Below are 24,102 nucleotides of genomic sequence, written 5' to 3'. Positions count from 1 at the left end.
TTTCCCTCACCAAATCCTGAAGAAAGGAAGCAGCTGGTCAGTATACACCAAAACCTTGAAAAATCACACACACACACACACCCCGCCACCTCTCACCACTGGGTTAGGGCCATATGGCAAGACTTCTTCTCAAGAAACACATTTTTCTCAGCAAAAGGGGAAGATTTTATTAATTTAAAAGTTGAAGGGCACAGCAGAGCAGCAGCAGCTGCCACTTTGGGGAGGTTGACTCGGGCGGGTGCAGTAGCAGCCTCACAGCTCCTCTTCCCCAGAAAGGAGAAGCCCCGTGGCTCTGGGCTCCTGCCAGTTCAGGTTCTTGCAGGAGCCAAAAGGGCAGTCACGGAGAGAGAGCTCGATCATGCGGACTCTTGCCAAGGTGTCCTCTTTCAAGCATCTCAGGCAAGCACATCCATGGCAGATTGCCCCGGCGGCTCCCTCCTATGGCTTGCGTGTCTTCTCCGCGGGTCCCTGGGGGTGGCACGGGGAGGGGGAGCATGGTCCTTGCCGTACATCCCAGGGGGACCGTGGAGACGTTTGGAAGAGAGGGAATATGTGCCGAAGGTGGCTGTGTGTGGCCAGGAGAAACGGGGCTAGGAAAGGGGGGGAAAAAACAGGTTCTCTTTTTCAGGTTAGAAAAATGCTGGTGATGTGGTAGAAGTTTTCCTCCTCCTCTTCCCCTTCTTTCCATGGGGGAAAAAATTCCTCTATAAAATACAATTTTCACATATAAAATCCTGAAGAAGGTGCATGTAAGGAGCCAGTCCAAACAATGTGCTCAGGTATGCAGGCAAAAAGGGTTTCATCAAAAAAAGCTTTGGGAGGGGAAAGAGGAGGTTGGGGGTGTGTGGGATTCCTTGCCAAGGTGGTAATGGGTGGGGATTCAACCTCTCTCTCCTCACAGGTGAGGAATGGAGCAAATACAAAACAAGAACAGATAACAAATGTAGAGCAGACCTAGAGAGAGACAAAACCAGAAATTGTTTAGAAAGATTCCAGGGAGCACAGAAATGCTATCCCCTCAGCTCCCTGGGGAGATGGCTGGCTGGTGCCCCGCTACAGACCCACTCATCTCAGCACCCATCAGTGAGCACTGGTTGAGCAGGGTGAGCCCCATCCAAGCAGGAAGCAGAAGCACTCTGAACAACAGGATGCCCTCGTTCCTGTCACCCTGCTCGCCTCCATCGGTGGCAGAGATGCCTGCAGGTGAGCTCCAGGGAGATGGGCTGGGTCTAGTCGGTCCTGCTTTGACGCAGACCTAAAATTATCGTGCTGTGATAGGGAAGCCACTTCAAAGGTGAAGGGAGCAGAGTCACTGCCTACACAGGGAAAGTGTAACTTCCCATGCTGTCACCCAAGCCATGGGGCAAAGGCCAGCATTTGCCTGGCTCCCACAAGCAGCCTGGTTGAGCAGCAACTGGTGCTGGCTGCATCAAGAGCACCATGAAAAGGGGGCTGGGGCCCTCGGGAGAACATCAGGAACAACAGGAGGGCCAGCAGTGCAGGCCAAGAGGATGCGAGAAGCAGAGAAGGATGAGTTTAAGCCTTAAGTGTCAAAACTGAGTGGAGCAGGAGAAACTGGCAGCTTCCATGCCCCTGCAGCAGCCAGCCTCAGCCACCTGCACCCACAGGGGACATCCCAGCTCCCCCAGGCTCACCGCTACTTGCTGTTGCACAGTGACTCCTTCTCCTGCAGAGCCGCCATGGCCAGGCGCAGGTGCTCCTTCAGCTGCTCGATCTCTCGCTCTGAGCGCACCTTGATGTGATTCAGCTCTGCATAGACATCTTGGTATTTCCCTGAGGCGAATCTCTTGTCCTGCCAGGGGAGGGAGAGGGGTAAGGCAGGTTGCAGGGCTGATATTAGGGAGGGTGGCAGCAAGGTGAGCCCAGCAGAAGAGTCAGCAGGTGAGGAGGGGAGAGCTAGCCCGGGGTTTGAAGCCCGTCCCAATCCGGGCCAGGCAGAAACCATTCAGAAGAGGAGCGTGGAGGTATCACTCTGCAAACACCAAGCCAGGGAAGAACGCATAGACACTGGTCCCACAGCAGCAGGGATCTGCAGCACCGGGTTGAGGAGGTGATGTGGGCTTTACCACAGCTCATGTGCATGTGGGGCAGACATATGGGAAACATAACCCCACCAGGAATGCAGGCCACTGGGAGAGCTGGGTGCAGCTGCTTACATGGCCAAAAACTAATGTGAGTAAGTTATAAACTCCTGGAGCACCACTGAATTCCAAAGCCTCTTTCAGGCTCCCCTTTGGCAGAGGTCTTTGAAAATTCCTCTGAAAGGAGCTGCTGCCAGTGGAGGGAGCAGCACACCCAGAAACGGTGCCCAAGGAAACACATCCACTCAGAAAGGGGACAACTAGAGGAAGCAGGATGCCAGGCAGCCTTCATCCAGATTTTCCACTTGCAGAAGGCAGCCTTGTCCATGCTTATGTGTGCATACACCTGGGCAAACCAGCAGCTAAGTCTCTGTGACTCTTCCCTTGTACAAGGTCGGTCTATGCCAGTCCGTGCTGTTGGAGCTGCTATGTGTTCTGCAGTCAGCAAGGACAAGCAGTACAGGTGACAAGAGGGTTTGTCTCGAGGAGCCCATCAAACCCAGCCAAACCCTGCTGATATGCAGCCCTGCTGCTTCCCTCCCTTCCTTCTCCTGCTCTCCCCCAGCTGCTCCCAGAAAACACCGACCTTTTGCATCATCTGCAGCTCCTCCCGGAGGCACTGCACCTCCTTCTTTACATACTGGAGCTCATTCTCCTTCACCCGCAGCAGCACCTGGGCCAGAGAAGGGGGAGAGGAACCAGAGGTGACTCAAGAGCCACCGCCTCAGGCCGGCAGGCCCTGCCGCAAGCGCGGCAGTGGAAAAGGAAGGAAGGGCCAGAAGGGCTGGGGCAGGAAACGGCGCAAGCAGCCTGAGAGAGCGGCGGAGGGGACGCTTGCGTTCTGCTTCCTGCACCGCTCCATTCCTCACCCCACCTCCCACTTGCTCCAAGCCAAAGCAATCAGGAGGAGAAGACCCCCGGGACGGGAGAGGATGGAGGCAGCGGGGCAGCCAGGGGGAGCCCCGTACCTCCAGCTCGCAGGAACTCCGCTCATTGTTGTGCGAAGCGCGGTCCCCAGAGCCCCGCGATGAAATAAAGCTCCGCAGCTTCCCGATCTCATCCGAGAGGCGGGTCTGCAGCTCCTGCAGGCAAAGCCAAAAGACGTCAGAGTAGCCATGGCACAGATCTCTTACTGTCCTGACCATTCCATCTTCATGGCAGCCCTTGTTCAGCTTGGAGACCACGCTGTAACCCCCCGTCCACAGGTAATGGCATCCAGCAGAATACACTCACCATATATAACACCACAGTTAAGACAGACTCTAACTCTTAATCTTTTTCTTTCTGATGATACAATCTCAGAAGGGAAGAAATATGAAAAAATAGGGGAGCTTTAACAGAGGGGCTGTGGTGTGTGAGGGAGGAACATGCTCCAGTGCTCCTCTCTGCTGGTAGGAAAGCCCTTCTCTTGCCTGATTTTTCTGGAGGAGGTCCTTCCCCTCCTGCTGACAGCGCTCCAATATCTGCTCCCGCTCTTCCGCCTTCTGGGTGAGCTCCCCAATTTCCAGGCACTTTTGGGAATACTGCTCAGAAAGCACCTGCAGTTCCCGCTTCAGTGACTCCATGTCCAACCTGCCGAAGAGGCACCAGCTCATTGCTGCCCCAAAACCCTTGCCAGCTCCTGGCCCCTGGCATTGTCTTCCCCCTTGCCACGGCCAACCTCATGTACAGGAGTACACTCGTGTACTCCTGCACATGAGCATGGTGCCTCTTGGAGCCCCGAGCCATGCAGAAGAAACGGAGCAGCTTTCCATAAAGAAAATAGAGGGGAAATAGCTATAGGTGTGAGGGATATATAGCTATAGCTATATATCTATATCTATATATATATATATAGCATATACCTATAGGGAAAAGAGTCAAGCAGGGGACAAACCTCCTTGCCCCACAGCTGCAGCAGCCCTGGGAGCCACTACTGGGCACCCACTAGCCCTGAGGAGGGAGCTGGAGAAGTGGCAGGAGGAAAAGCTCAGGGCTAGAGCTGAAAATGGGGTGTGGTGACAGCAGCACAATGCAGCATCACTGGACAAGAGGACTGAGAGAGATCCTTTCTTACTGGTGCTGCTTCTGGAGGGCTTCTGGGAGCGAGCTGCATTGCTGGAAGCTCCGTGTCCTGCCCAGCTCCTTATTCATTTCCTCCCGGTGGGCTTTCTTCAGTGCCTCAATGGCTGCAGAGGGGGACAATGAGAAATGGGGGATCAGGCTGTGCCAGCTTCATGGAAAACACACCAGAGAACTGGCTAAGCTCTCGCCACTGCAGGCTCCCAGATCCATCTCTGCAGACTCCCCCTCTTTCCCTTCCTCCCTTGGGGTATTCCCCACCGTCTCCACGCTCCAGGATCATCATGCTGCCAAGGGGACTAACACAGGGCACTGTGGGAGCTCTCTAATACTTCTTGCCCACCTACAAGAAAGTGCTGGGCCCCTCCCAGCCATCCACAGAAGTATGACCCCGTTTCTTTCAGTATCTTTACCACTCCACCAGCGCCACAGGAGCGAAAGCACCAAAGCTTGTGCTCCAAGGAGCACCAGCCTCACACCAGTACAGTCCACAGTGTGGCTCCAGATGACTGGGACAACTGGCTTCTGGCAAGAGACACTGGGGAGAGGCAGGAGGGACCCAACTGAGCAGGGGCACAGCCTGGTGTTTGCTCCGACCTGCTGCCGTTGCCGCCGCCTCCTCTGCCAGGAGCCGCTCCTTCTCCTGCCGCAGCCGCTCCAGCTCCCGTTGGTGATGCCGCTGCAGCTCCTCCATCACTTGCTGGTGGGATGACTCCATCTCAGCCAGGCTGCGCTCGCAGGCCTCCTGTTGTGAGGAGGAAAGGAGGGCTGAGAGACCAGGAGGGAAGAAGGAAGGGCTTGGGCCAGGACAGGCACCTGGCTGCAAGTCCAGGGACGTTTTGAAAGAAATGAGACTACTTCTTCTCGGGAGGGTCTTTTCCTTCTGAAAGTGAGGTGGTGCTTTAATCACTGAACACAACCATTTGATGGGGACACACATCTTGCAACCCCACTTTGTGCTTTACAGAGGAAGAACGTTCCTCTAGCTCTTAAAACTAAAACAGCAAGACAGGAACAACCCTCTTGGTCCAAGAGATGGGGATAACATGCCCGACACTACAGTCCCAACCCTATACCAGGCTGCACTGCCTGGCTGGAAGGGATCAACAGTGAGAACTGCATCTCAGTATCTGCCTTTTAAATGAAGCAGTGTCCCCTGGAATCAATGGAAACCGAGCCTCCTCTCCTGAAAAGTGACACCCTGCACTACCCTGTGACATGATGGAGGTTGCCAAAGAGCCCTCCCTACAGCCTAATGATTAGGGATCCTCCTCACACAGCTCTCCCTCCTTTCTGATGGCTCTGAGACCAAGAGAATGGTTCTTTCCATGCTGAGTGCTATGGTTAACTCGAGTCAGAGCAAAGCAAAGAGCTTCCCCCTCTGGATCCTGGCAGCACCTCCCTGAGCTCTCAGGAAGGATTTGTTCACCAGCAAACTGTGCCATTATGATTAATAGCCTGGGCCTCAAAGACAGCAGAGAGCTAGGAAGTCATCACATCCCCCAACAGCTCCTTGCCATCCCATTCCTTCCCCACTAAGGACTAAGGCTCATACAAAAGACACTGGAACATTCACACCGTTGGGTGAATGCAAACCCTTCCGGGCTACTCCTTTCTGCTGTGATGAGGGAAGCTGGGAAGCTTCACAGAACAACAGAGGAAAAGGTGAAAAATCAGTTTGGTGATCTATCCATGGACCAGCTGCAACCCTTGGCAAACAGAGAGAGCGAATCCTTTGGGGAAAAGCCAAGTTTGGTCTCAGATGTGAAATGCTGAGCCAAGTTATTAGGAAGATAAGGAAGTTCCTCCCCACTGCTTTTGCTTTTCTTTTTGACCATAAAGAGGCCTGTAAGCTGTAAATATTAAATCACGACAACACAGAGACTGGTAAGTGTCTGAGCTGAGTGCTACAGGGCTTGTGGGTTTCTTTATCTGTGCTAGGTACAGCCAGCCCTGTGGAACAGACTTCACCAGCCCCAGCTTCCTGCCCTGCCAACCCCCTCTGCCCCGGTATCTTCCACCACGTAAGGCCCATCCTGAAAGCCCCACTCTATGGTCGAATGGCAGCCTCCACACAGGAAATCCCGGCGGGATGTGACCCTGCTTGTTTTGGATGAGTCCCCAAGAGGGGAAAATAAATAAACAAAGAGAAGTGAGAGGATGAAGCATGAGCAAATTCTACTTTGTTGGCTCTCCCACGTGCTGTCCCAGCAAATGAATGGGCTGTGCTGTCAAAGTGACCTTCAGGGCTCGGGCTGTCCCCAGGGACTGACTGACTGCTTTTAACAAGACACCCGGGAGCCCCAGTTAGCAAGAACCACATGTGGTGAGCAGCAAACCACCAGGGAATGACCAGAGGCTCAGCAGGAAGCTGCTGACCTGCTCCTGACCTGGGGGATGGCTCACCCCCACGGCCAGGGACAGCACTGTGCCCACATGCAAAGCGCAACACAGATCCTGCACCTCCCCAAATCATCCTTCTTTCCCTTTATAACCCTGGCCCCTTTAAGGCCAGGCAACATGCACCAGCCTTTATGTAATTAACATTGATTAGAAATGGGCCCAGTTAGGGTCACCATGGCAACCCAATGATTAGCAATACCTGCCTGGCAATAAGCTGCGTGCCAGCATTTCCCAGTTTGCTCCTGGGACTGACCCCCCAAGGCCCGGTCAGGTCAGGCACTCTACTCACCTGTGAGATGTACCCTTGGGGCACATGGCTGTCCCCCTGGGACTTTGCTGCCTCCCGAAGGCTCTCATTTCTGGCCCGGCAGGACTCCAGCTGTGCCCGCAGTGACTGGATCTGTGCCAGCGAGGACAGAGAAAGATGGTCAGCCAAGGGTGGAAAAGTGCCATGGCCTGACCAATGTGCCACATCCAAAGCCTGGGCTTAGGGATGGTGAGGACAACACACGGCCAAAGGAGGCCTCTGCTTCCCCAGCAGCCTGCCAAGAGACCAAACTGGCAAAGCCAGCCCCAGCCTGGTTAGTGCCAGTAAAGAAGGGAGGAGACATCCCAGCTTTCAGTGGTGGGTCCATGCTGGAGGAAACCACCACTGCATGGCTTCTTTCAAAGGCCAGCAGGTGAAGCCCTTGCAGGCTTGGGAATAGCCAGGAAAGAAAGGCTGTGAACGTGCTCCCATGAAACAGATTCCACACAGGTAGTGCCACCAAATAAATCATCTTGGACCAAAACGTGCTCTGGGGAACCTTTGCAGACGTGTGAGAGCTGGCTTCTAGCCTTGCATTAGTAGGTTCCAAAAGCTTCCATGCACTCCAGGAGCCAGAAAGAACAAACATCTCCCTGCACCTCTGCCTTGCTCTTCTGCAGAGCCACAAGTACCACATAAAGGGGCCACCAGAATCCCAGTTTCACAGAGGAGGAGTGCTCTTACCTCCTTTTTCAGCGCCTCATTGGTGTCTCCCTGGCCGTCCTTGCTTTGGTTCAGCAGTGTTGTCAAGGGCACCCGCCGCAAGTCCTTCAAGGGCAGGCGCTCCAGCTCCAGCCACTTCTTCTCTATCTCCTCATTCAGACGGATCCGTTGGTCCTCCGAAAGCGGAGGAGCGGGGAGGTCCTGCTCCCCGGCCTTGCAGGAAGGGTCTCCTGCGGGGCCATCGCTGTTTGGGACCCTGCCATCGGGGGTCTCGAACCATTTCCGCCTCTCCTCTGAACGGATGGCCAGATCCCGCTCCAGCTCCTCGTACTTGGGAGTTCGGTCGGAGATCCTCAAGCTCCCTTTTGTCCTCTGCAGGGACCCCTGATTTCCAGGGTCTTGTGGCAAGGGGGACAGCTCCACATAGTCAAAGGCATGGCGCTGCCCATCTGCCTTCCAGTGACTGCCCTTGGAGTTCCCCTCGGAGCCTGAGCCCGGCCGCTGCTGCTCCTCCGTCCGGAGTGCGCCTTTCTGGGGAACGCAGTTACGAAAGTTCTCCTTGTCACAGTCAGGGAGCCTGAAAGCAGAGCAGGAGCTGGTGGACAAGAGGCACCATGTGGGAAAGGATGCCAGCAGAAGCACTGCCAACTACTCAAGGCTCAGACCCTCACTCAGCCCAGCCTTACAAAACCCCACTCTGAGTGCAGAGCTGGGCCTGTAGCATCCCATCCCCCAGGAAAATGGATTTCTTCAGCAAGGATCCACACTGGTTCCAGCTATGCTGGTGGAGAAACCAGTCTAAACTAATGTGGTGAGGTAAAAAGAAAGGGAGGCTCTCATCATCATCAGGTTCTCAACCCCTGTCACTGGCTGGTATAACCAAGCCACTTGCAGAAGGAGCAGAGTGCCGGGCTAATCTGGGAGTGGTGAGACTTCCAGAGGGGCCTTCCTTGCACCTGCCAGTCAGGGTAGAGGGACAGCAAGGGAGAAGAGGACAAGCAGTACTGAGCAGCTCTTACTTGGTGACGTCTGGAGCACTGACTGGGCGCACATTCTTCCTCAGGGCCTCAATCCAGTTGCGCCGGATGCCAGAGGTCATCGCTGACAGGGTGAAGACGGCATCTTTTGTCTGCAACAGGGAGGTGACAGAGGCCCTCTCAGCACCCAGTGGATGTGCAGCAGCTCCCTCTTGCTCCCTGAGACCCACATACATACACCAGTGCTGGGCTGTTTAGAAAGGCCACCCTCTGTCTCAGGCTCCTGGGGACAGGTGGAGGGATGGGAGGGGTGTTTCAGGGGGATCCTTCATGAGACCCTCTCCAAGCAAAGGCAAAAGAAACCTTGCTGGCACACTGGGCTGAACATGCATTGGTGCAATCCAGCTGCTCAGCTGCCAGGACTCAGGTGCCAGCAGCAGGGCACAGGGAAACCCAGACCATGAAGTGCCCATCCCTGCACACCCACAGAAATACCATTTCTCATGCTGCCTTAGCAGCCACTTCCTGCTGCTACAACAAATAGCCAAGGACAGAACTGTATTGGGGTCGGGTCCAGGGTACAGGCTGTCACTCAGGGCACGGTCAGCCAGGTTACATCGAGATCTGCAGCGCTCACCACTCCCCCCCCGCAGCTGTGGAAAAGTTGCCTTGGCCAACATGTCACTGAGACACTCCTGGCATTTAGCTTGACTCCTGGACTGCCTCCAGTACAGCCTTCAGCCAGCCCTGCAAAGCCTCCTCCTCCTCCTTCCTTCCTCTGAAAGCAGGCAGCCCTGATGTCCCAGAGCACTGCCGCCGATGTGTCAGAAAAACAACCTTGGGCCACCATGCTGGCACAAGATCTGTACAAATTGCCTCTCAGCATCTCGGCACAGGGAGGGAGCACGCATTCCCACCCCGTGTCCCTTGGTGCTGCCGCTCCGTACACGCGGTGCCGGACACTCACGTGTATCTGGAAGCCGTAGTTGCGCTGCACCGCGAACTCTGTCACATCCGTGCAGGAACGGAGGTCGATTTCTCCGTCAAGGTCATCAGCCTGCAAGCACAGCCACCCGCTAGGACATCAGTGCTCAGCCAGCTTTGAAAAAGGCCACCTCTGCCTTCATCTCACAGCTCCCTGGGAGCCAGGCTCAGCTCTTTGAGAACCAGGCTCAACTCCCCAGCAGAGCATGGCCTCTTCCAACCCAAGGGCCGCCAGCAGCATGGATGGAGAGCACCCCGGATACCCAGCCACAGGACCAGCCCTTCTCCCCACCTCCCACCACTGACAGTGCCACCAGGCTTTGCCACCCTGCCTTCATCCTCTTCATCACCCCTTGGCAAAGAGCAGCTTGGCACCTCTGCCATCTTTTGGGAGGATATGGTGCTGTTGCTTGTCCCCGGTCACACCAGAGCTGTGCTCCTCTCCCCCTGGCCAGGAAGGAAGAAAGGGCTGGCGAAAGGCTGGCCATGCTTACCTCCTCTGCGTTTGAGTCCCGGTAATACCTCAGGCTTGAGTCGGTCAGCACGAACCAATGTTTCTTCCACTGCAGGCGCATCGGGCAGGGGGAGGGAAGGGAAAAGACAGGAGGGAAATGGATAGGCAGTTACCAGGGAAAGCATAGGAACAAGGAGGGACACTCTGCACTATGACCTCTCCATCTTCTCTTCCCCCTCCTCCCTCCCAGATCCCCCTCGTGACCCTCAGCTGGGAGAGAGGCACTCGATGAACCTCTGTGTCCACACACAGAGCGAGGCACCTCCACCAAAAGTTTCCTGCTGCCTTTCCCAGCAGGAGAGACCTCAGTAAGCAAAGAGGAAGGAAATCAGCTGGCTCACTGGGGCTCTCCAGCAGCAGGGGATAGGGGAAGAGGCAGACTCTCATCTGAGGCTTACCTCTCCTGGCTCGTCCAGGATGGACATCCATCCCTTCTTGAAATTGAGGAGATCCGGCTGGAAAACAAAACAGAGAATTACTGTCTTGGAGTGGCCCCACAAAAGGGCTTTCCATGCCAGGGGGTAGAAGGTGAGTCCCCTGTGGCAGAACAAAAATGGGAATAGCCTTTTAGGAAACTCATGGGGCTATGCAACCCTATGGCGAAAGAAAACTCAGCATAGCTCTCAGCAGCAGGCGGTCATTCCTGTAAGAGGAAGCAGCAGATAAGGGAAGAGGTTTAAAAAAAGTAAAGGAAAATATGCAGCAAAGAGGCTTCCACAAGGTGCCTCAAAGGTATTTATTCAGAGAGGGGGAGGCAGGGACAAGGAGAGCGGGCACCACCAATAAGGCTTGCCTCAGAAATGGAGGCAAAGCCACAAAGAACCAGACACGCCTTGTCCCAACCCTGGCTGTCCTCACCCCAGAGCTATGTCCCTCTGGTAACTTCACCACCAATCATTTATCAAAAACATAGTAGCTCAGCTCTCACCAAAAATCTACAGGAGGCAATTCAACAGCTGTGAAAACACGCTGACTTTAAACGATGTGCCCCAGGGTAGAGATGAAGTCAGTGCTTGATCCTCTCCCTTCTCCCTCCAAGGTTCAACCCTCTCTGAGATTCTGAGGGTTTTTCTTTTACCCAGCTCTTTCTGCACCCTCCCCCTACAGAGTCTGCCCTCTGCCCAGACACAGCTAAAGAAGATAAGGATGAAGAGAATTTCACCCAGATTACCCTGTGCCACAAAGAAGTTTCCACGCACTCTCTGCCTCCTCCTAACCTCATGTTGCTGGTGCAGCATCCCAACCAGTTTATCTTCTTCCCAAGGTGGAGCACCAGAGAGCTGACTCAGGGGAACCTCTCTCCCTAGCTTTGCCCTCAGCCAAACAGGCTCCATCTGGTCCCTCCTCCCACCCCTGCTGGCTCCCAGGAAGTTGCACCATCAAAGAATTCAGTCCAACGCCTCTTCACCAGTGGAAGTCAGTTTGCCAACCTGCCCCTTTTCTTCAGCAGCTGAACCAGGCAGGAACAGTGCTGGGGAAGTGTCAGTACCAGAGCTGGACCTCCCAGAGGTCTGCCAGTCCTCTGGAAGCCACCAGCAGTCCCCACGTGTCACAACCACCACCTGAGACAGGGCTGGGGACAAGTAGGTGGCTCAGCAAGCCGCCGGCCACTCCACATCCCCTGAACAAGCCCAGTGGCCAGCCACAGCTGCCCCACAAGCCCAGCTCAGGCTTGTGTACAAGCTCTGTACAGCCAGGCCAAGCCTTTCCCTGCTTTCATCTCCCTGAGCTGCTGCTCCTGGGTTACACCCAAGGTTATGGGGCGGCAAGAGCCGAGTATGTGCCGGCCCACCCTGGCGCTCTGGCGATTGGTTCAAGAAGGAGCAAGGAGTCCTGCCAAGGGGAGGTCACCGCCTGCTACAGCTTCGGCCTGGCCAGAAGTATCCGGCAGTCCTGAGCTCCCTGGGAAGGGAGGGAAACCAGAGCAAAAGGACGCGGGGGGGCTCCCAAACCTCACCTCCTGCTGAGGTGACAGGCACTGCTGGCAGCAAGGAGACAAGGGGGATTTATGTATCCCCATCACTGCAGATTTGTGGTGGCTCCACTGCTGCCCTGAGAAAGCACCCCAAAAATTAATTCTTTCTCTGTGGCAGCAGCTCCACCCTTTTTCCCGTTATTCCTTCCAGTCCGGTGACTTAAGCTCCAGCTCTGAATTCAGAGTGGGGAGAGGGAAGGAAAGGACACAAAACATCAAAGAACAACCACTCCCCTCCTGGGACGCACGTGTGCGCAGAAGACAGAGAGATGGGCAGGCTTCGTGGAGGCAGAAAGACAATTCTGGGAGAATTCTGGGAGAGAGTGGGGCTGTTGTAGAGATCAGCTGGGTCTCATCTTATTGAAGATTTACAATCCCAAAGCACTAGGTGCCAAAATAATGAACATTAACAGGATGCACGCCGCGGGAAAAACTGCCACGAAGTCCTGCCAGAACTGCTGCCCCCAATGCAATGCTGGGGCCAGAAAATCCCCCTGGAGGGCTTTTCCCAAGCAGGCAAACTGCAGAGGGTTTCTGCTTTCCCTGCCAGCCCTAGACACGGAGCTGCAGCTCTGTAGAATTGTCTTTGAGCTATTCTTGTCATAGCAGGGTCAGTAACATAAGCTGAGGCTTCAGCTGGTGCACAAAGTGCTTAAAGCCACTTTTCTTCCCTTCCCCACAACCAAATCCAGTTTCCTCACCCAGCATAAAAAGCTCAGGATACCGACAGAGAAGAGTGGGGGGTTCAAACAGAACCCCTCATCCAGAGGAAACGGCCCAGTAGTGGGAGGAGGAAACATCCAGGAAAGCTGAGCTGCTGGGAGAGATCCGGGTCCCAGAGATGCAATGATGTGGCAGGATGCACCCCCGGCAAAATGTGTGGCCCTGCAGCTCGGGGCTGCAGATGGCTTGGGAGGTGGTGGCAGCGATTTTGCCCAGTTGCATCAGAGTTTTATGTCCAGCCCCACTGCTGGCCAGGAATAGAGGTACTGGAGGAGGGTCTCAGGTGGCTGGGGACGTAGGTGATACCTGGAAAGACTGGCTCGCAAGAGCAGGTTAAGGAGCGGCAGCTGCCTGCTCTGGTTGAAGAAGGGCTACAGGGAAGGTGATAACAGTCTGTAAGTATCCGAAGAATGTAAACACCAAAGAAGGAAAAGGGACAGGGTGGGAGCAAAGGAATTGCTCCTGGGTGGTACTGAGGCGCCAGGATGGAGAAGTGGAGGAGAAGAGGCTGCGGAAGGCTGAGAAAGCTCAGTGTCCGAGCAGGATAGTCAGATGTGTCCTTTCATCACCAGCCTTTGTCATCACCGTGCCTCTTGCTCTTCCCAAAAGCTCCTCAGCACTGCAGGTTCTGGGGCACCGCTTCCTCTCACCTCCGGGAGATGGTGCAAGGGGCTCTCAAGCCTCCCGGAAAGCACAATGTCTCCTCTCCTCTAAAAAGGGAACCCTCTTCTTAAGGCGTGGGCCCCAGGCCAAAACACAAAGCAAAGCCGCTCCAGCTCACTTGTGTGAAAGCAGAATCACTCTCAGGCTGGAGCACGCATGCAGCTCCCGAACCTTCACGTGCAGTGAGAGGAGCCAGCGGGCGATGCTCCGTCCCTTTCTCACCGCCCCCGTGCGAAGCGCCGGCGGGCACAGCCCAGCCTGTCACCTCCATTAGCCCGCTCGCGGCCGGCAGCCGCCTGTGCCAAGCAAGGTTCGCCCCAGGGCCGGGATGCTCCCTGCCCCAAACCGCATCTGTTTCCCACAGGGAGCAGGAGCTCCCCACGCCCGCCCGGGGGGACACCAATTTCCCGTCCGACTGCGGTCGTAGGTGCGGTGAGCTGGCCTGGCCTCAGCCCGGTCCACGCTCACGCTTATCGGCGTGGGGTGGTGCCCACCGGGGCCGAAGCGGCCACGGGGAGCTCTGGAGGGACCCCGGCGGTGATGGGGAAGGGAACCCAGGAAGAACCGCCACAACCTCCAGTCCCGGGGCCAGAGTCCCCCAGGGAGCGGCGGCTCCAGAGACCCCCGGGCGCAGGGACCCCCGGAGGCGGCGGCTGACAGCTGGGGTCCCCCGCCCCCTCCCAGCCCCGGGCCGTCCCCCGGGCACCGCAGGAGGAATCCCCGCCATCACCGCCGGCCAAGCCCCGAGCCCCGAGTCCCCACTCACCGTCATGGCGGGGGCGCCGCGGCCGGCGGGGCCGGGGCCGGGGTCGCGGCGGGGCCGGGCGCTGGCAGCCAGGGCGGCGGGGCGGCTTCAGCGCCCGGGCGGCTTCCGCGGCCCCACCATGCCCGCTCCGCCGCCCGCCCCGCGATCCCCGCGCGCCTCTTGCCTTTTTCCTTTTTTCCAAAAGAAAAAAAAAAAAAAAAAAAAGAAGGAAAAGGAAAGGAGGCGGGGGGGGAAAGAAAACCACCCCAAAAAACTTTTCTTTCCTCCCCCCAGAACTTCCTGGGAGGACCCGGGCAGGCCAATGGCAGCCGCCGCCGCCGCCCCGACCGCCCGCAGCCAATGGAGCCGCCGGGGCGGGCGAGGCCGCCGGTCCGCACGGAAAGGGGCGGCGGCCCCGGGGCGGTGTGGACGGGACGGGACGGGGGCGATGCTGGGGCTGAGCCGTGTCCCCTTCCCGTCCCGCTGGCCCGGGAAAGGTAAAGCCCTGGGAGGGACGGGTTCAGCCCTTCCCCGGGAAGGGACTGCCAGGAGCCCAGCTGTTACCCGGGCAGGGTTTGCTCTCAGGCTGGGATTCTTCGCAGGCAGAGATTTTTCAGCAGTGCACACAATGGAGTCCTCGCCTTGGCTCCTGAGGCTCCTCAGTTTCATCCGACCAACTGAACCTCTCTGGGCTCGTGGCATGGGATGGTAGGAGGCCATGGGGAGAGTCCCGGTGCCCCTGGAAAGCCACGCCAGCTGGCCTCACTCAGGAAAGGGAATTGCTAGAGAGGGTCCCAAAGGCAAAGGGACTGTACATCACAAAACACCAGGCTCTACTGTGCAATCACACTAAGGTGATGCTTCTTGCTGCAAGGCAAAGGAAAGGTGCCAGAGCTCAGTGCTGAGGAAACCTGGCACAGCTGGGGCGATCTGGCCCAGTTGTACAGGGTGAGTTCAGGGCTTTGGGCTCCTCTCCGGCCTGATGCAGGGAAGTGAGGGAAAGGACGTCACCCGTTTCAAGTTTCAGAGGCCTTTGACAGCCTCTTTCCTGGCTGCAGTTTGTCCTTGTATAAAGAACAAAGCCAGGTCCTAGCAGAGGACGACCTGGCTGAGATGACTGATGTGCACAGAGAGGGACAGAGGCAGGAACTCATGTGCAGCTGCCAGCTACATGGGCTCCTGGAACACTTTCTGCAGCCCTCCATAGCTGCTGCAATGCCATTTTGCAGGAATACCAACACAATACACTGTATCTTCTTTCACACCACTAAAGCTCACTTCATCTCTGTAAAACCCTCTGTGCCATCACAGCACTGGCCAATAATAAAGCAAAGGAAAGCAGCTGTACTGAGATTTTAGTCCCAGGTCCACTGTTTGCCCATGTCTGGCTTTATCAAAAGGCTCTGTGCCTCAGTTTCCCCACTTGAGAAATGGGAGAAGGACTAAGCAAAGGGAAGTGTTAGTGAGCACAGTGTTCAGGACATTGTGGGAAGGCAGCACCATCCTGGACCTGCTCAGGTCAAGTGCTGAAGAGCTAGGTCCTGCCCACAGTGACCCCCAGAGAAGGGCAGCTGCCCTTCCTCACAATTCCCAGGGCCTGGCCCCTACCTTGTTGTGCTTCTTACTGGCATTCAAATGTGGCTGTGGGCTTCCTGAGGAGCCAGTGCTGCTTTGCTGTGGGAAGGTGCTTCCACCCAGCTGGGGCTGCAGGGGAGAAAGCAGGAGCTGAAGCCATTGGGGTTTAGTCCTCACCTCAGTGTCCCAGATCCAAGCATCCATCTCCTGGCGTGGGCCAGGGAAGAAAACATCTTCCCTCCTCCCAGTGCCAGGCAGGCAGTACAGTTTCCCTGGAGAAGCAGAGGATCCGAGGGAATCAGGGTACAAGATTTGCAACCCAGGGGACCCACCCAATCTGTGCTTGCCAGTTTTAGGCCTTGCAGGGTCCCCATCACCTCTGGCTCCTGCCCTACTCACATGGTAGATGAGAAGACTCTTGTTCCCCCAGTCAGTTTCCAGTGGCTTCTCAGGGTTGTGTGTATCTCGTGTGTGCTCAGGACCCTTCCAGTCCTCCTCCAGATGCTGTGCTGGACTCTCAGGCCTTATCCAGCTGTCATCCGACCGTAGTCCCACATCCAGACATCTAGTAGGGCTTTTCCGGTCCCTTTCCAGCTGGCGCATCACATCCGCGTGGCACACAGGCATCTCTTGGCGCTTCCAGTCCTTCTCCCGCACCTGTGGGTGGTGGGCATCCCCCCGGCCCCTCCAGTCCTGCTCCAGAGGTCGTGTTGGGCTTGTGGGGCGCAGGGGCTTGCCTCGGCCTTTGCAGTCACTGCTGGTGCCCTTTCCAGCTTGGGAGGATGTCAGCTTTTCCCGGAGGCTCTGCCAGCTGCATTCCGATGGCTTCCTGGGCCCTGAAAGGTGCAGCGGCTCCCCCGGCTTCACTCGTTGCCTCTCTGCCCCCCGCACCAAGCTGGGAGGGGAGATCTCCTTTTGGCTTTTCCTTGTACTCTCTGTACGCCTCCCAGGACTGAGGGCCCACGGTGATGGCCCTGCCCGGCTCAGCCTGACATTATCTGAGCCCTTCCCAGCACCTGCGGAGTGCAGGGAATCCCCTCGGCTTTTCTTCTCCAGTGCTTGCCGTGTACCCCCTGCTTGCCAGGTGGCTCGGCCCCTATCCGAGCTTGGGGGGCGGGCAGGGTCCCCTCGGCTTCTCCAGCTTTTCTCAGTGCGACAGGGAGGGTTCACGGGCTCCCCTGCTCTCCTCTCCGACCTGCGGGCTGGGCTCACAGAGCGTGGGCTCCGGCTGCCTCTCTCCAGCAGCCAGCCAGGGCTGGCAGGGCGTGGGGAGTCCCCCCGGGTCCTGCTGGCCTTCTCGGGGTGCCGAGCTGGGCTGGGGGAACGTCGGGGCTGCTTGGGGTCTCTGCCGCGCTGCTCGAGCTGCCAGGAGAGTCGCTGACCCTGGGTCACGGGGGAGAGAGAGCAGGGAGGCCTCTTAAAAAAGTGCCAATAAGCAGATCAAGATGGGATTAGGGCTGGCAGGTGATTTGGTTAAATGGTTCCCCAGAGAGCAGTAGCATTCCTGTGCACAGAACCAGTCCATACTGTAGAGAAGCCTCTCTGCACCCAAAGGGTGAAAGGGCTGCTGAATCTTAAGAGCCAAGGGTCCCGATCCATGACAGAGGGAGAGCTGGGATTAAAGGGAAGAGGGAGAAGAGGAATGAAAGAGAGAAGCACGTGGCAGAAGTAGAGGAAAATGTGACAGGAAAAAGCAACTCAGCTTGCAGGGTTGGGATGAGGCCCTACTGTGCAGCCAAGCCTCACCTCCCTGGGCAGGTTGGGGCTGGACCGCCTCCGAGTTAGGTGGCCTTTGCTGGGTGGCACCGGCGTCTTGCCATCGAGCCGGTCCACACGGCCCTCCTCCAGGGCCTGGAAGGCCTCCAGCGTCTCTGATTTCCTGTGGGCACACACAGTTGGTCCAGCTGCCACCCTGCTCAGCTTGGAAGCAGAGCCCCGGCAAACCCTGCTCCACCTTATCCTGACCCCACAGACCTGCCCCAGATGCTGTGTGTGCCGTAGCCTCTCCCTGTCCCCGTCAACCACCTCAGCTTTCATATCCTGCTGCCTTACCCGTGTCTTCTTCACACTATTCCTCAAGCTTCCCTCCTCATCTTTACATCCCACCCACTTGCCCAGGATCCTTTCCCAGTCCCTCTTTATGTCCCCTCTGGCGCTGTGCTACCAGCCCTGGAGTCGCTCTTGCTCCTCCAGCTAAAACCTAAACAGCCGCTGGGTACTTTTTGGCATCCCCCATCTTTCCCTGAGTGGCTCCTGCAGTGAATGTGGAATCCCTGGGGAACTACTGACACTGGGACTGGGGAGCACCTCTTTCCTTCCCCTTTTACTGTGGGGAGCCCTGCTTTGCAGCATGTCCTGCAGCTTCCAGGAGGCTGTGAGGATGAGGAAGGTAGGCTGCTCCCTTCTAGCAGTGCAGCTTAGCTCCACCTTTCCAACAGCGTCAGCTGCCTGTGTGCCACAATGGAGGAGGCTCTGAGCCTAGACCCAACCCTTGCTTTGAGGGAAATTTAAGTACAGCTGAAAGCTGAGCTCTGCCATCTAGCCCTGCCTTCCCCCTGAAGCACGGTGAGTCAGGGGTGGGGGCCCCCCAACAGCACAGAAGGGCAATCCCCTGCCTCTGATCACTGTGGAGTCCCATTACTTCTCACCTGCGTTCGCATCCAAATATCTTCTCCACCTCCACTCGGCCAGGGCTGAGTGTCCGGGAGCCATAGCGGTCAACAGCATCCCGCTGGCTGAGGCGCTTGGGCTTGGGCAGGTCTGCCAGCACCGTGTACTCCTGCCTCTCCAGCCCGTGCCGCCCCTCTGCACCCCCTCCACCGGAGTGCCCGTGGGACTCCCGAGCCCGTGGGCCAGGGAGGTGCCCACCGCCGCCCCACAGGTCACTGCGGGCCGGCGGGGAGCCGGCTGGGGCACGCGGCAGGGTGGATGACCAGGGAGGGTCAGTTTTTCGGTGCTTTGGCCAGCTCTCCTCACGCTTCTGGCTGGCAGGACGGTGCTCTGGGACGGGGAGAAGGCCGTTACTGGGGGAGGCGCAAGCGACGCGGGATGCCACCACGTCCACGGCAAAGCAGGTCTTCGGAGGAGAGCTAGAAATGGTCCAGGAGGGCAGAGATAAAACCCAGACTCCCTCGAGGGGGGCTGGGAGCACTGGAACACAGCACTTCGAGCCGAGGGCATGCCAAACCATGCAGATAGAGAGCACCCGAGATGCCCGCGGTTCACAGTCAAGCACACACACAGATGGACTCTCACATAGTGCCCATGGATGTGTTGAACACTTCCTGGGGCCAGAACTAGATAAAGAGACGTTAAATCTAAACAGAGATCTGCCTTGAACCTCAGAGACCCCTGGGTGGAAAGCAAACCAGAACCAGGATCTCACACAGGAGCAAACCAAGAGTACCTGCTTTCAGTGGACAGATTTCTTTCCTAAAGTCCTGGGCTTCAGTTCTCACCCATGATCCAGAGGGAACAGGCTGAGCCCACCTGGGTCTGTCTGCCTGTGGGGCTTGTGACCGCACCTCCTCCTTACGGCCCAAGTAGCTCATCATGTCCCGTTTGCCCGATCCCAAAGTGTTGTCCCACAAGCGGGTCATTTCCCCTTCCTGGGAGACAAGATAGGGCAGATCTCTGCAATGGGGACTAGTAGCTTTTGTGGGCTGGAAAGAGGTAAGAGCATATATGGAAACTTACAGCCTGTTCAGCCCAAAGCTGCTGGTAAGAAGGAACCAGAAGAGGAGCTGTGGGAGTATAAGATGATGCCAGACCAACGATGGCAAGAAACAACATAGAAAAGTCCACATGGGAGTATCCAAGAGCAAATCTCATGATCTCTTTAGGGGGAGAGCCTCCTTTGTGGGGACTAAGAGTCTCAGTTGATCCCCCCTTGCATCTCAGGACCTTAGAATCATAGAATATCTCAAGTTTTAAGGGACTCATAAGGATCATCAAATCTACCTCCCTGCACATGATGGGCTCCTTCTTCCATCTGCCTGAGGCAGGAGAGCCAGAGGGGCAAATTCAACATGTCTGTTAGCCCAGGAACCTGCTGAATGGGCCCAGCCAAAGTGGCATTGAAGGGCCAAGGGAGCTGGGGAGACCAAAATAACCCAAACCACAAGAGATCCCCATCTCACCCTGGCAAGCGTGGAGTTGGCTTCGGCACAGGCGCTGGGGTCGGTGCCAGTTTCTCTGTGCTCACCCTCAGCTTCGGGGCTGAGTGGGGGATATCGCCTGCTCTCGTGCCAGCTGTGGGGCAGGGAGAGAGGACAGCTGGTGGTCAGCACAGCCCGCAGAGCTCGGGGGCGAGTGACAGCACTGGCAGCCCAAGCCACACTGACTCACTCTCTACTGGATGGGCAGAGGCTGGCAGAGTGGTGGTCCTGAGACCACCAGCCTTGCTTTGGAGGGAATGAGGATGAAGGAGACTCTTTCAGGGGCCCCCTGACCTCTCCAGGGACAGCCCAGAGGAATGGTCAGAAGGCATGGCATGGGGATTTCTCAGTCCTTTTTCCCAGGCACCAGCGTGCAGAGCATCAGGGAAAAGGCGGCTGATTTCCTCTGCTTGGCTTCCCGCTCCCCCTCCTCCGTTCTTCCCACCGAAGGGGCTTGCTGGAGCAGCAGGGCTCCCGGCTGGTACTCACCTCTCCGCGCCCTCCGCCGGGCCCACACACACGTATACCTCACACTGCGGGGCTAAAATATGGAGCGAGTCCCAGGGCTCTCCTGGGGCTGTGTCGCTGCAGGCATTGTGCCCTGTGACCGCCGTGGCATGATCCTGTGAGGAAGAAGGGGTGCAGTGGTGCTGTCAGCGTGCCAAGGATGAGGATGAAGGCTGCCCCTTGGAAATGCCTGCTTCTTCTACCTCCTCTGAGAGCAGCCTGGCCTTCAGAGCTCTTGATATCTCTCCCAGCCCACCATTGAGATTTTCCTCTTACGTCAAGAGGCCATAGAGGCCCAGCACGCTCCTATTTGGTGCTGAATGTTGCAGACATCCCAGAGACTGCATGTGTGGATGAGGGCTCAAGGAAACTGCCCCCCTATGTTGGCACTGACCAGCTGGATAGCTCAGGGAGAGGCAGTGGAGTCAAGAGGAAGGATGATTTTTGCAGAAAAGGCTGTAGTCCCAGCCTCTGCCTGTCTCTGTCAGGGCTTGCAGGCGTCTCAGCATCCTCCCTGAGCCCCGTTACCTGCAGGGCTTATGAGCAGCAGTGGGGGAGGCTCCCAGGAGCCGGCTGTCTGCGCCGCCTTCCCTCCAGCGTCTCGCCCGCACCAGGATTCGCTCAGAGGTGACAGCTCTGAGCAGATCGAGGGTGAAGGGCTGAGGTAACCTTAGAGGGCTCAAGGCCAGTAGGAGAGGGGGAGAGGGCGAGAAAGAGAGAGGGAGGCTCATTACTATTTCATCATCCCTGGCCAGTTGCTCCTGGAGGACGTCAAACAACACGAAACCCGCTGTGAACATGAAACCAGCTGTCGCCCAGTCGGAGACAGCCAAGTAGCTTGTGTGTCCAGCTCTGTCCCAAAAGATCGTGTTGGGTCAAGGTATCTGGAGCCCAAAACCCCATGAGATTTATCCCTTTCCTGCCTTCTCCTCCGGGAACAGCTTGCTGAAGCTGCCTCAGGGACAGAACCGAGCCCTGGCTCCAAGCCAACAGCTGAGGCCACAGAGAATCGACCAGGACCATATTTAAGGTGAGGCAAAGCTGTAAATGCCAGCAAGCGTCAAGCAGAGATTAATACAGGGTGGGTCCCTGCTCTGCCAGTCTCCAATTCCCTCCGTGTCGCTTTGCATCTGCGACACCCCTGCTTTCCCTTCCAGGGTCTATCAAGCCCCTTGTATCCAGCGTCCAACACCTCTTTGCTAAGCTTGGTTCCTGGCTTTGGTCTGGCACAGGGAAATGAAGCATTCCTATGCCTGGAAAGAAACCTCTCTGCCCATAGAGGTTTTTCCCCACCAAGAAATCTAGAAATCCTGGCTGAGCCTTTATTTTAGGGATTTTTATCTCTAAAAAGGCAGGTGGGGTCGGGGTATAGACCAAAGAGGCCCCTATTGAAGTGTCCATAGCCTGCAGGTGGGATGGAGGAGCTCACCTGGATAGCATGCTGGTGAGCCCCTGCGGCTCGGAAACAGTGCTGGCACAGGCTCTTTGCAAATATGTTGGCTTCAAAGTTCATGCAAGGCATGTCATCCACTGAACCAGACATTGTGCATAGCAGAGACGAAGATCTTTGGCTGATGGGCTATTGGCAGGGGCCAGCCAGGAGAAAAAGGAGGAAGAAACAGCAGCAGAAGAAGCTGTGGAAGAGGAATGTTATTTCCAGAGTGAAGTTTGCTGCTCCCAACTGTCAATACTGGAATCAAAGGGAACCCAAGTACAAGGTGATCCATAAAAAGACAGGTAATAAAAGAATGTGCTCTAGCAAGGACCTCTTTTGGAAGGGGCACTGCACCCTGAAATGACTGCTCTAACACCCTTCAGTTTGGGAGGCTTTGTGAATGGAGGGAATGATGCACAAATCCTGTTACTTTGATAGAAATGTTCTTTCCCTCTTAAAAGGCACAGAAACTAAGCCTTACTTCTTAATTACGTTGGTCATAAAGGGATGCAGCTTAGGAAACTTGGAAACCCACTGAGACTCTTTCTAAACTTGTTAATCCTACTAAAATTTTGAGACCTGTAGGACAGCGGACTGCAAAACTGTGAAGGGTAACAAGCATTGCTAGCATGACAACTGGGCTCCACACTTCTGGATTTTTGTGAGCATCCTGCTCACCATCACCTCCTCTGTCCTGCAGGGTTTGAGAGTGAGTCCTCGGACTTGAGGACGTGATCTGAGCTGGGAGGGCTCTGCCTAATTTGCCTGAAGGAGGCACAAACAGAAGGACAGGAAATCAGACCAGCATCTGAGATGTGAACGTGCCACTGGTGCCCTAAATATGGTCATTGGAGTCAGAGCAGCTGATCAAGGCTATGGCTGCTCCCCAAAACAACCAAGGCCAAACGTCAATGCCAAAAACAAAGCTAGAATTTTTGTCACTGCACTCATTTTCAGAACAGCAAGTTGCACTAGGTGCCAGGCTTGCAGCATCCTTCCTCACACTAGGGCATGTCTGCTTGACTTGTTCACACAAAATGCTTCACGGGAGCCTAAGCACTCCCCTGCCAGGGATGCAGCACAAAACACGCCAACATCGCCGCCCGCCACTGCCCATGGACTGCCCCCCGTGGCTGGAGCCCCTGCTACCCCACTGCCTGATGGGCAAATCATTACTCCCCACATCTCTCGGGGCCTATTGCCAGGATAATGCCGTGATCCCCAGGGCCTCTAGCATGGATGCACGCATGCAGCCGGCCGTGCTCTGTGCTCCCAGTCCCTCCCAGTATCCCCAGTACCTCAGTTTCCCTACGGCTCCCAGCACGTCGCCGCCCGCCGAGCTCCCCCCTCAATGAAGCTCTCCGTGGGAACCGCGGGGAGCGAGGCCCCGCCCCCTCCCCTCTGATTGGCTGCCGCCGGGCATTGATTTGAATACCGCCTCCTGAGTGGCCGGCGGCGGCGCGCGGCCGTGGCGCCCAGGCGCGCGGGCTCGCACGTGCAGCGGGCGGCGATGGAGCGGCTCGGCCCCTTCTTCCCTTCCCTTCCCTTCCCTTCCCTTCCCTTCCCTTCCCTTCCCTTCCCTTCCCTTCCCTTCCCTTCCCTTCCCTTCCCTTCCCTTCCCTTCCCTTCCCTTCCCTTCCCTTCCCTTCCCTTCCCTTCCCTTCCCTTCCCTTCCCTTCCCTTCCCTTCCCTTCCCTTCCCTTCCCTTCCCTTCCCTTCCCTTCCCTTCCCTTCCCTTCCCTTCCCTTCCCTTCCCTTCCCTTCCCTTCCCTTCCCTTCCCTTCCCTTCCCTTCCCTTCCCTTCCCTTCCCTTCCCCTGCAGCTCCCCAGGCACCGCTTCACCGCCGGCCCAGGGCCTCCCCCTGTGCTCCCCGGAGCCAGCGCCACAAGACCGATCTGTCCCGAAGCCGAAGCAGATGCCAAAGCAGCGGACTTACCCGCGAGCACTGAGAGAGCGGAAGGACGCCGTGTCCCGGCACAGCTCCAACAGGGGGTCATGCTTGCCCACAGCACTCAGAGGTTTGTCCAGAGTGGGCTTTACCTATCAAGCACGAACCCTGCCTGACCCTCCCTATTTCTAGCATCTGTCCTCCACAGCTCCTTCTACAATTCAAACTCCTCTTCCCCATGCTGGTGACAGTTACAAAAAACTCAATTTTACTTTTTGTTTAGTCATTACGTGCAGTCTGCAATCCACTCCTTAAACCTACCTACCCCACACAACCCATTATTCAGCTGCCTTTTAGTCCCCGAAAGTTCTCATCACTCTCCCAGTAACTTTTTTTCTCGAGTTCGTTTCTGGAACACAGTG

The 24,102-nt window shown here is 56.6% G+C and overlaps 2 protein-coding genes across 6 annotated transcripts; both read right to left on the bottom strand.

Moving 5' to 3' along the window:
* Nucleotides 1–141: 141 nt before the first annotated feature.
* Nucleotides 142–14,482, bottom strand: LOC131592701 (TRIO and F-actin-binding protein-like). Of its 5 annotated transcripts, none has more exons than XM_058864405.1 (14): nucleotides 14,139–14,482; nucleotides 10,410–10,466; nucleotides 9,992–10,060; nucleotides 9,481–9,570; nucleotides 8,556–8,665; nucleotides 7,558–8,113; nucleotides 6,856–6,966; nucleotides 4,761–4,908; nucleotides 4,159–4,270; nucleotides 3,515–3,674; nucleotides 3,071–3,184; nucleotides 2,689–2,775; nucleotides 1,656–1,813; nucleotides 142–954 (listed from the first exon to the last, which is right to left on the bottom strand). In XM_058864405.1, exons 1-13 carry the CDS (start codon nucleotides 14,142–14,144, stop codon nucleotides 1,658–1,660), a joined length of 1,776 nt encoding a protein of 591 aa, XP_058720388.1. In that variant the 5' UTR covers nucleotides 14,145–14,482; the 3' UTR covers nucleotides 142–954; nucleotides 1,656–1,657. The 5 variants fall into 5 exon arrangements, with proteins under 5 accessions (XP_058720388.1, XP_058720385.1, XP_058720386.1 ...); XM_058864402.1 differs by lacking the exon at nucleotides 14,139–14,482 and adding an exon at nucleotides 11,229–11,264; XM_058864403.1 differs by lacking the exon at nucleotides 14,139–14,482 and adding an exon at nucleotides 11,183–11,248.
* Nucleotides 14,483–14,966: 484 nt separating this feature from the next.
* On the bottom strand, nucleotides 14,967–23,304 carry LOC131592823 (TRIO and F-actin-binding protein-like). Its single transcript, XM_058864622.1, has 8 exons — nucleotides 23,090–23,304; nucleotides 19,389–21,990; nucleotides 19,099–19,300; nucleotides 18,341–18,692; nucleotides 17,439–17,571; nucleotides 16,092–17,075; nucleotides 15,726–15,821; nucleotides 14,967–14,984 (listed from the first exon to the last, which is right to left on the bottom strand). The coding sequence occupies exons 2-8, from the start codon at nucleotides 19,662–19,664 to the stop codon at nucleotides 14,967–14,969; spliced, it is 2,061 nt and encodes a 686-aa protein (XP_058720605.1). The 5' UTR covers nucleotides 19,665–21,990; nucleotides 23,090–23,304.
* Nucleotides 23,305–24,102: the final 798 nt, after the last annotated feature.

This window comes from Poecile atricapillus, chromosome Z, assembly GCF_030490865.1.
Source record: "Poecile atricapillus isolate bPoeAtr1 chromosome Z, bPoeAtr1.hap1, whole genome shotgun sequence".
NCBI lineage: Eukaryota > Metazoa > Chordata > Aves > Passeriformes > Paridae > Poecile > Poecile atricapillus.
The sequence above is the reverse complement of the archived record's forward strand: the minus strand, read 5'-3'. Positions and strand labels throughout refer to the sequence as shown.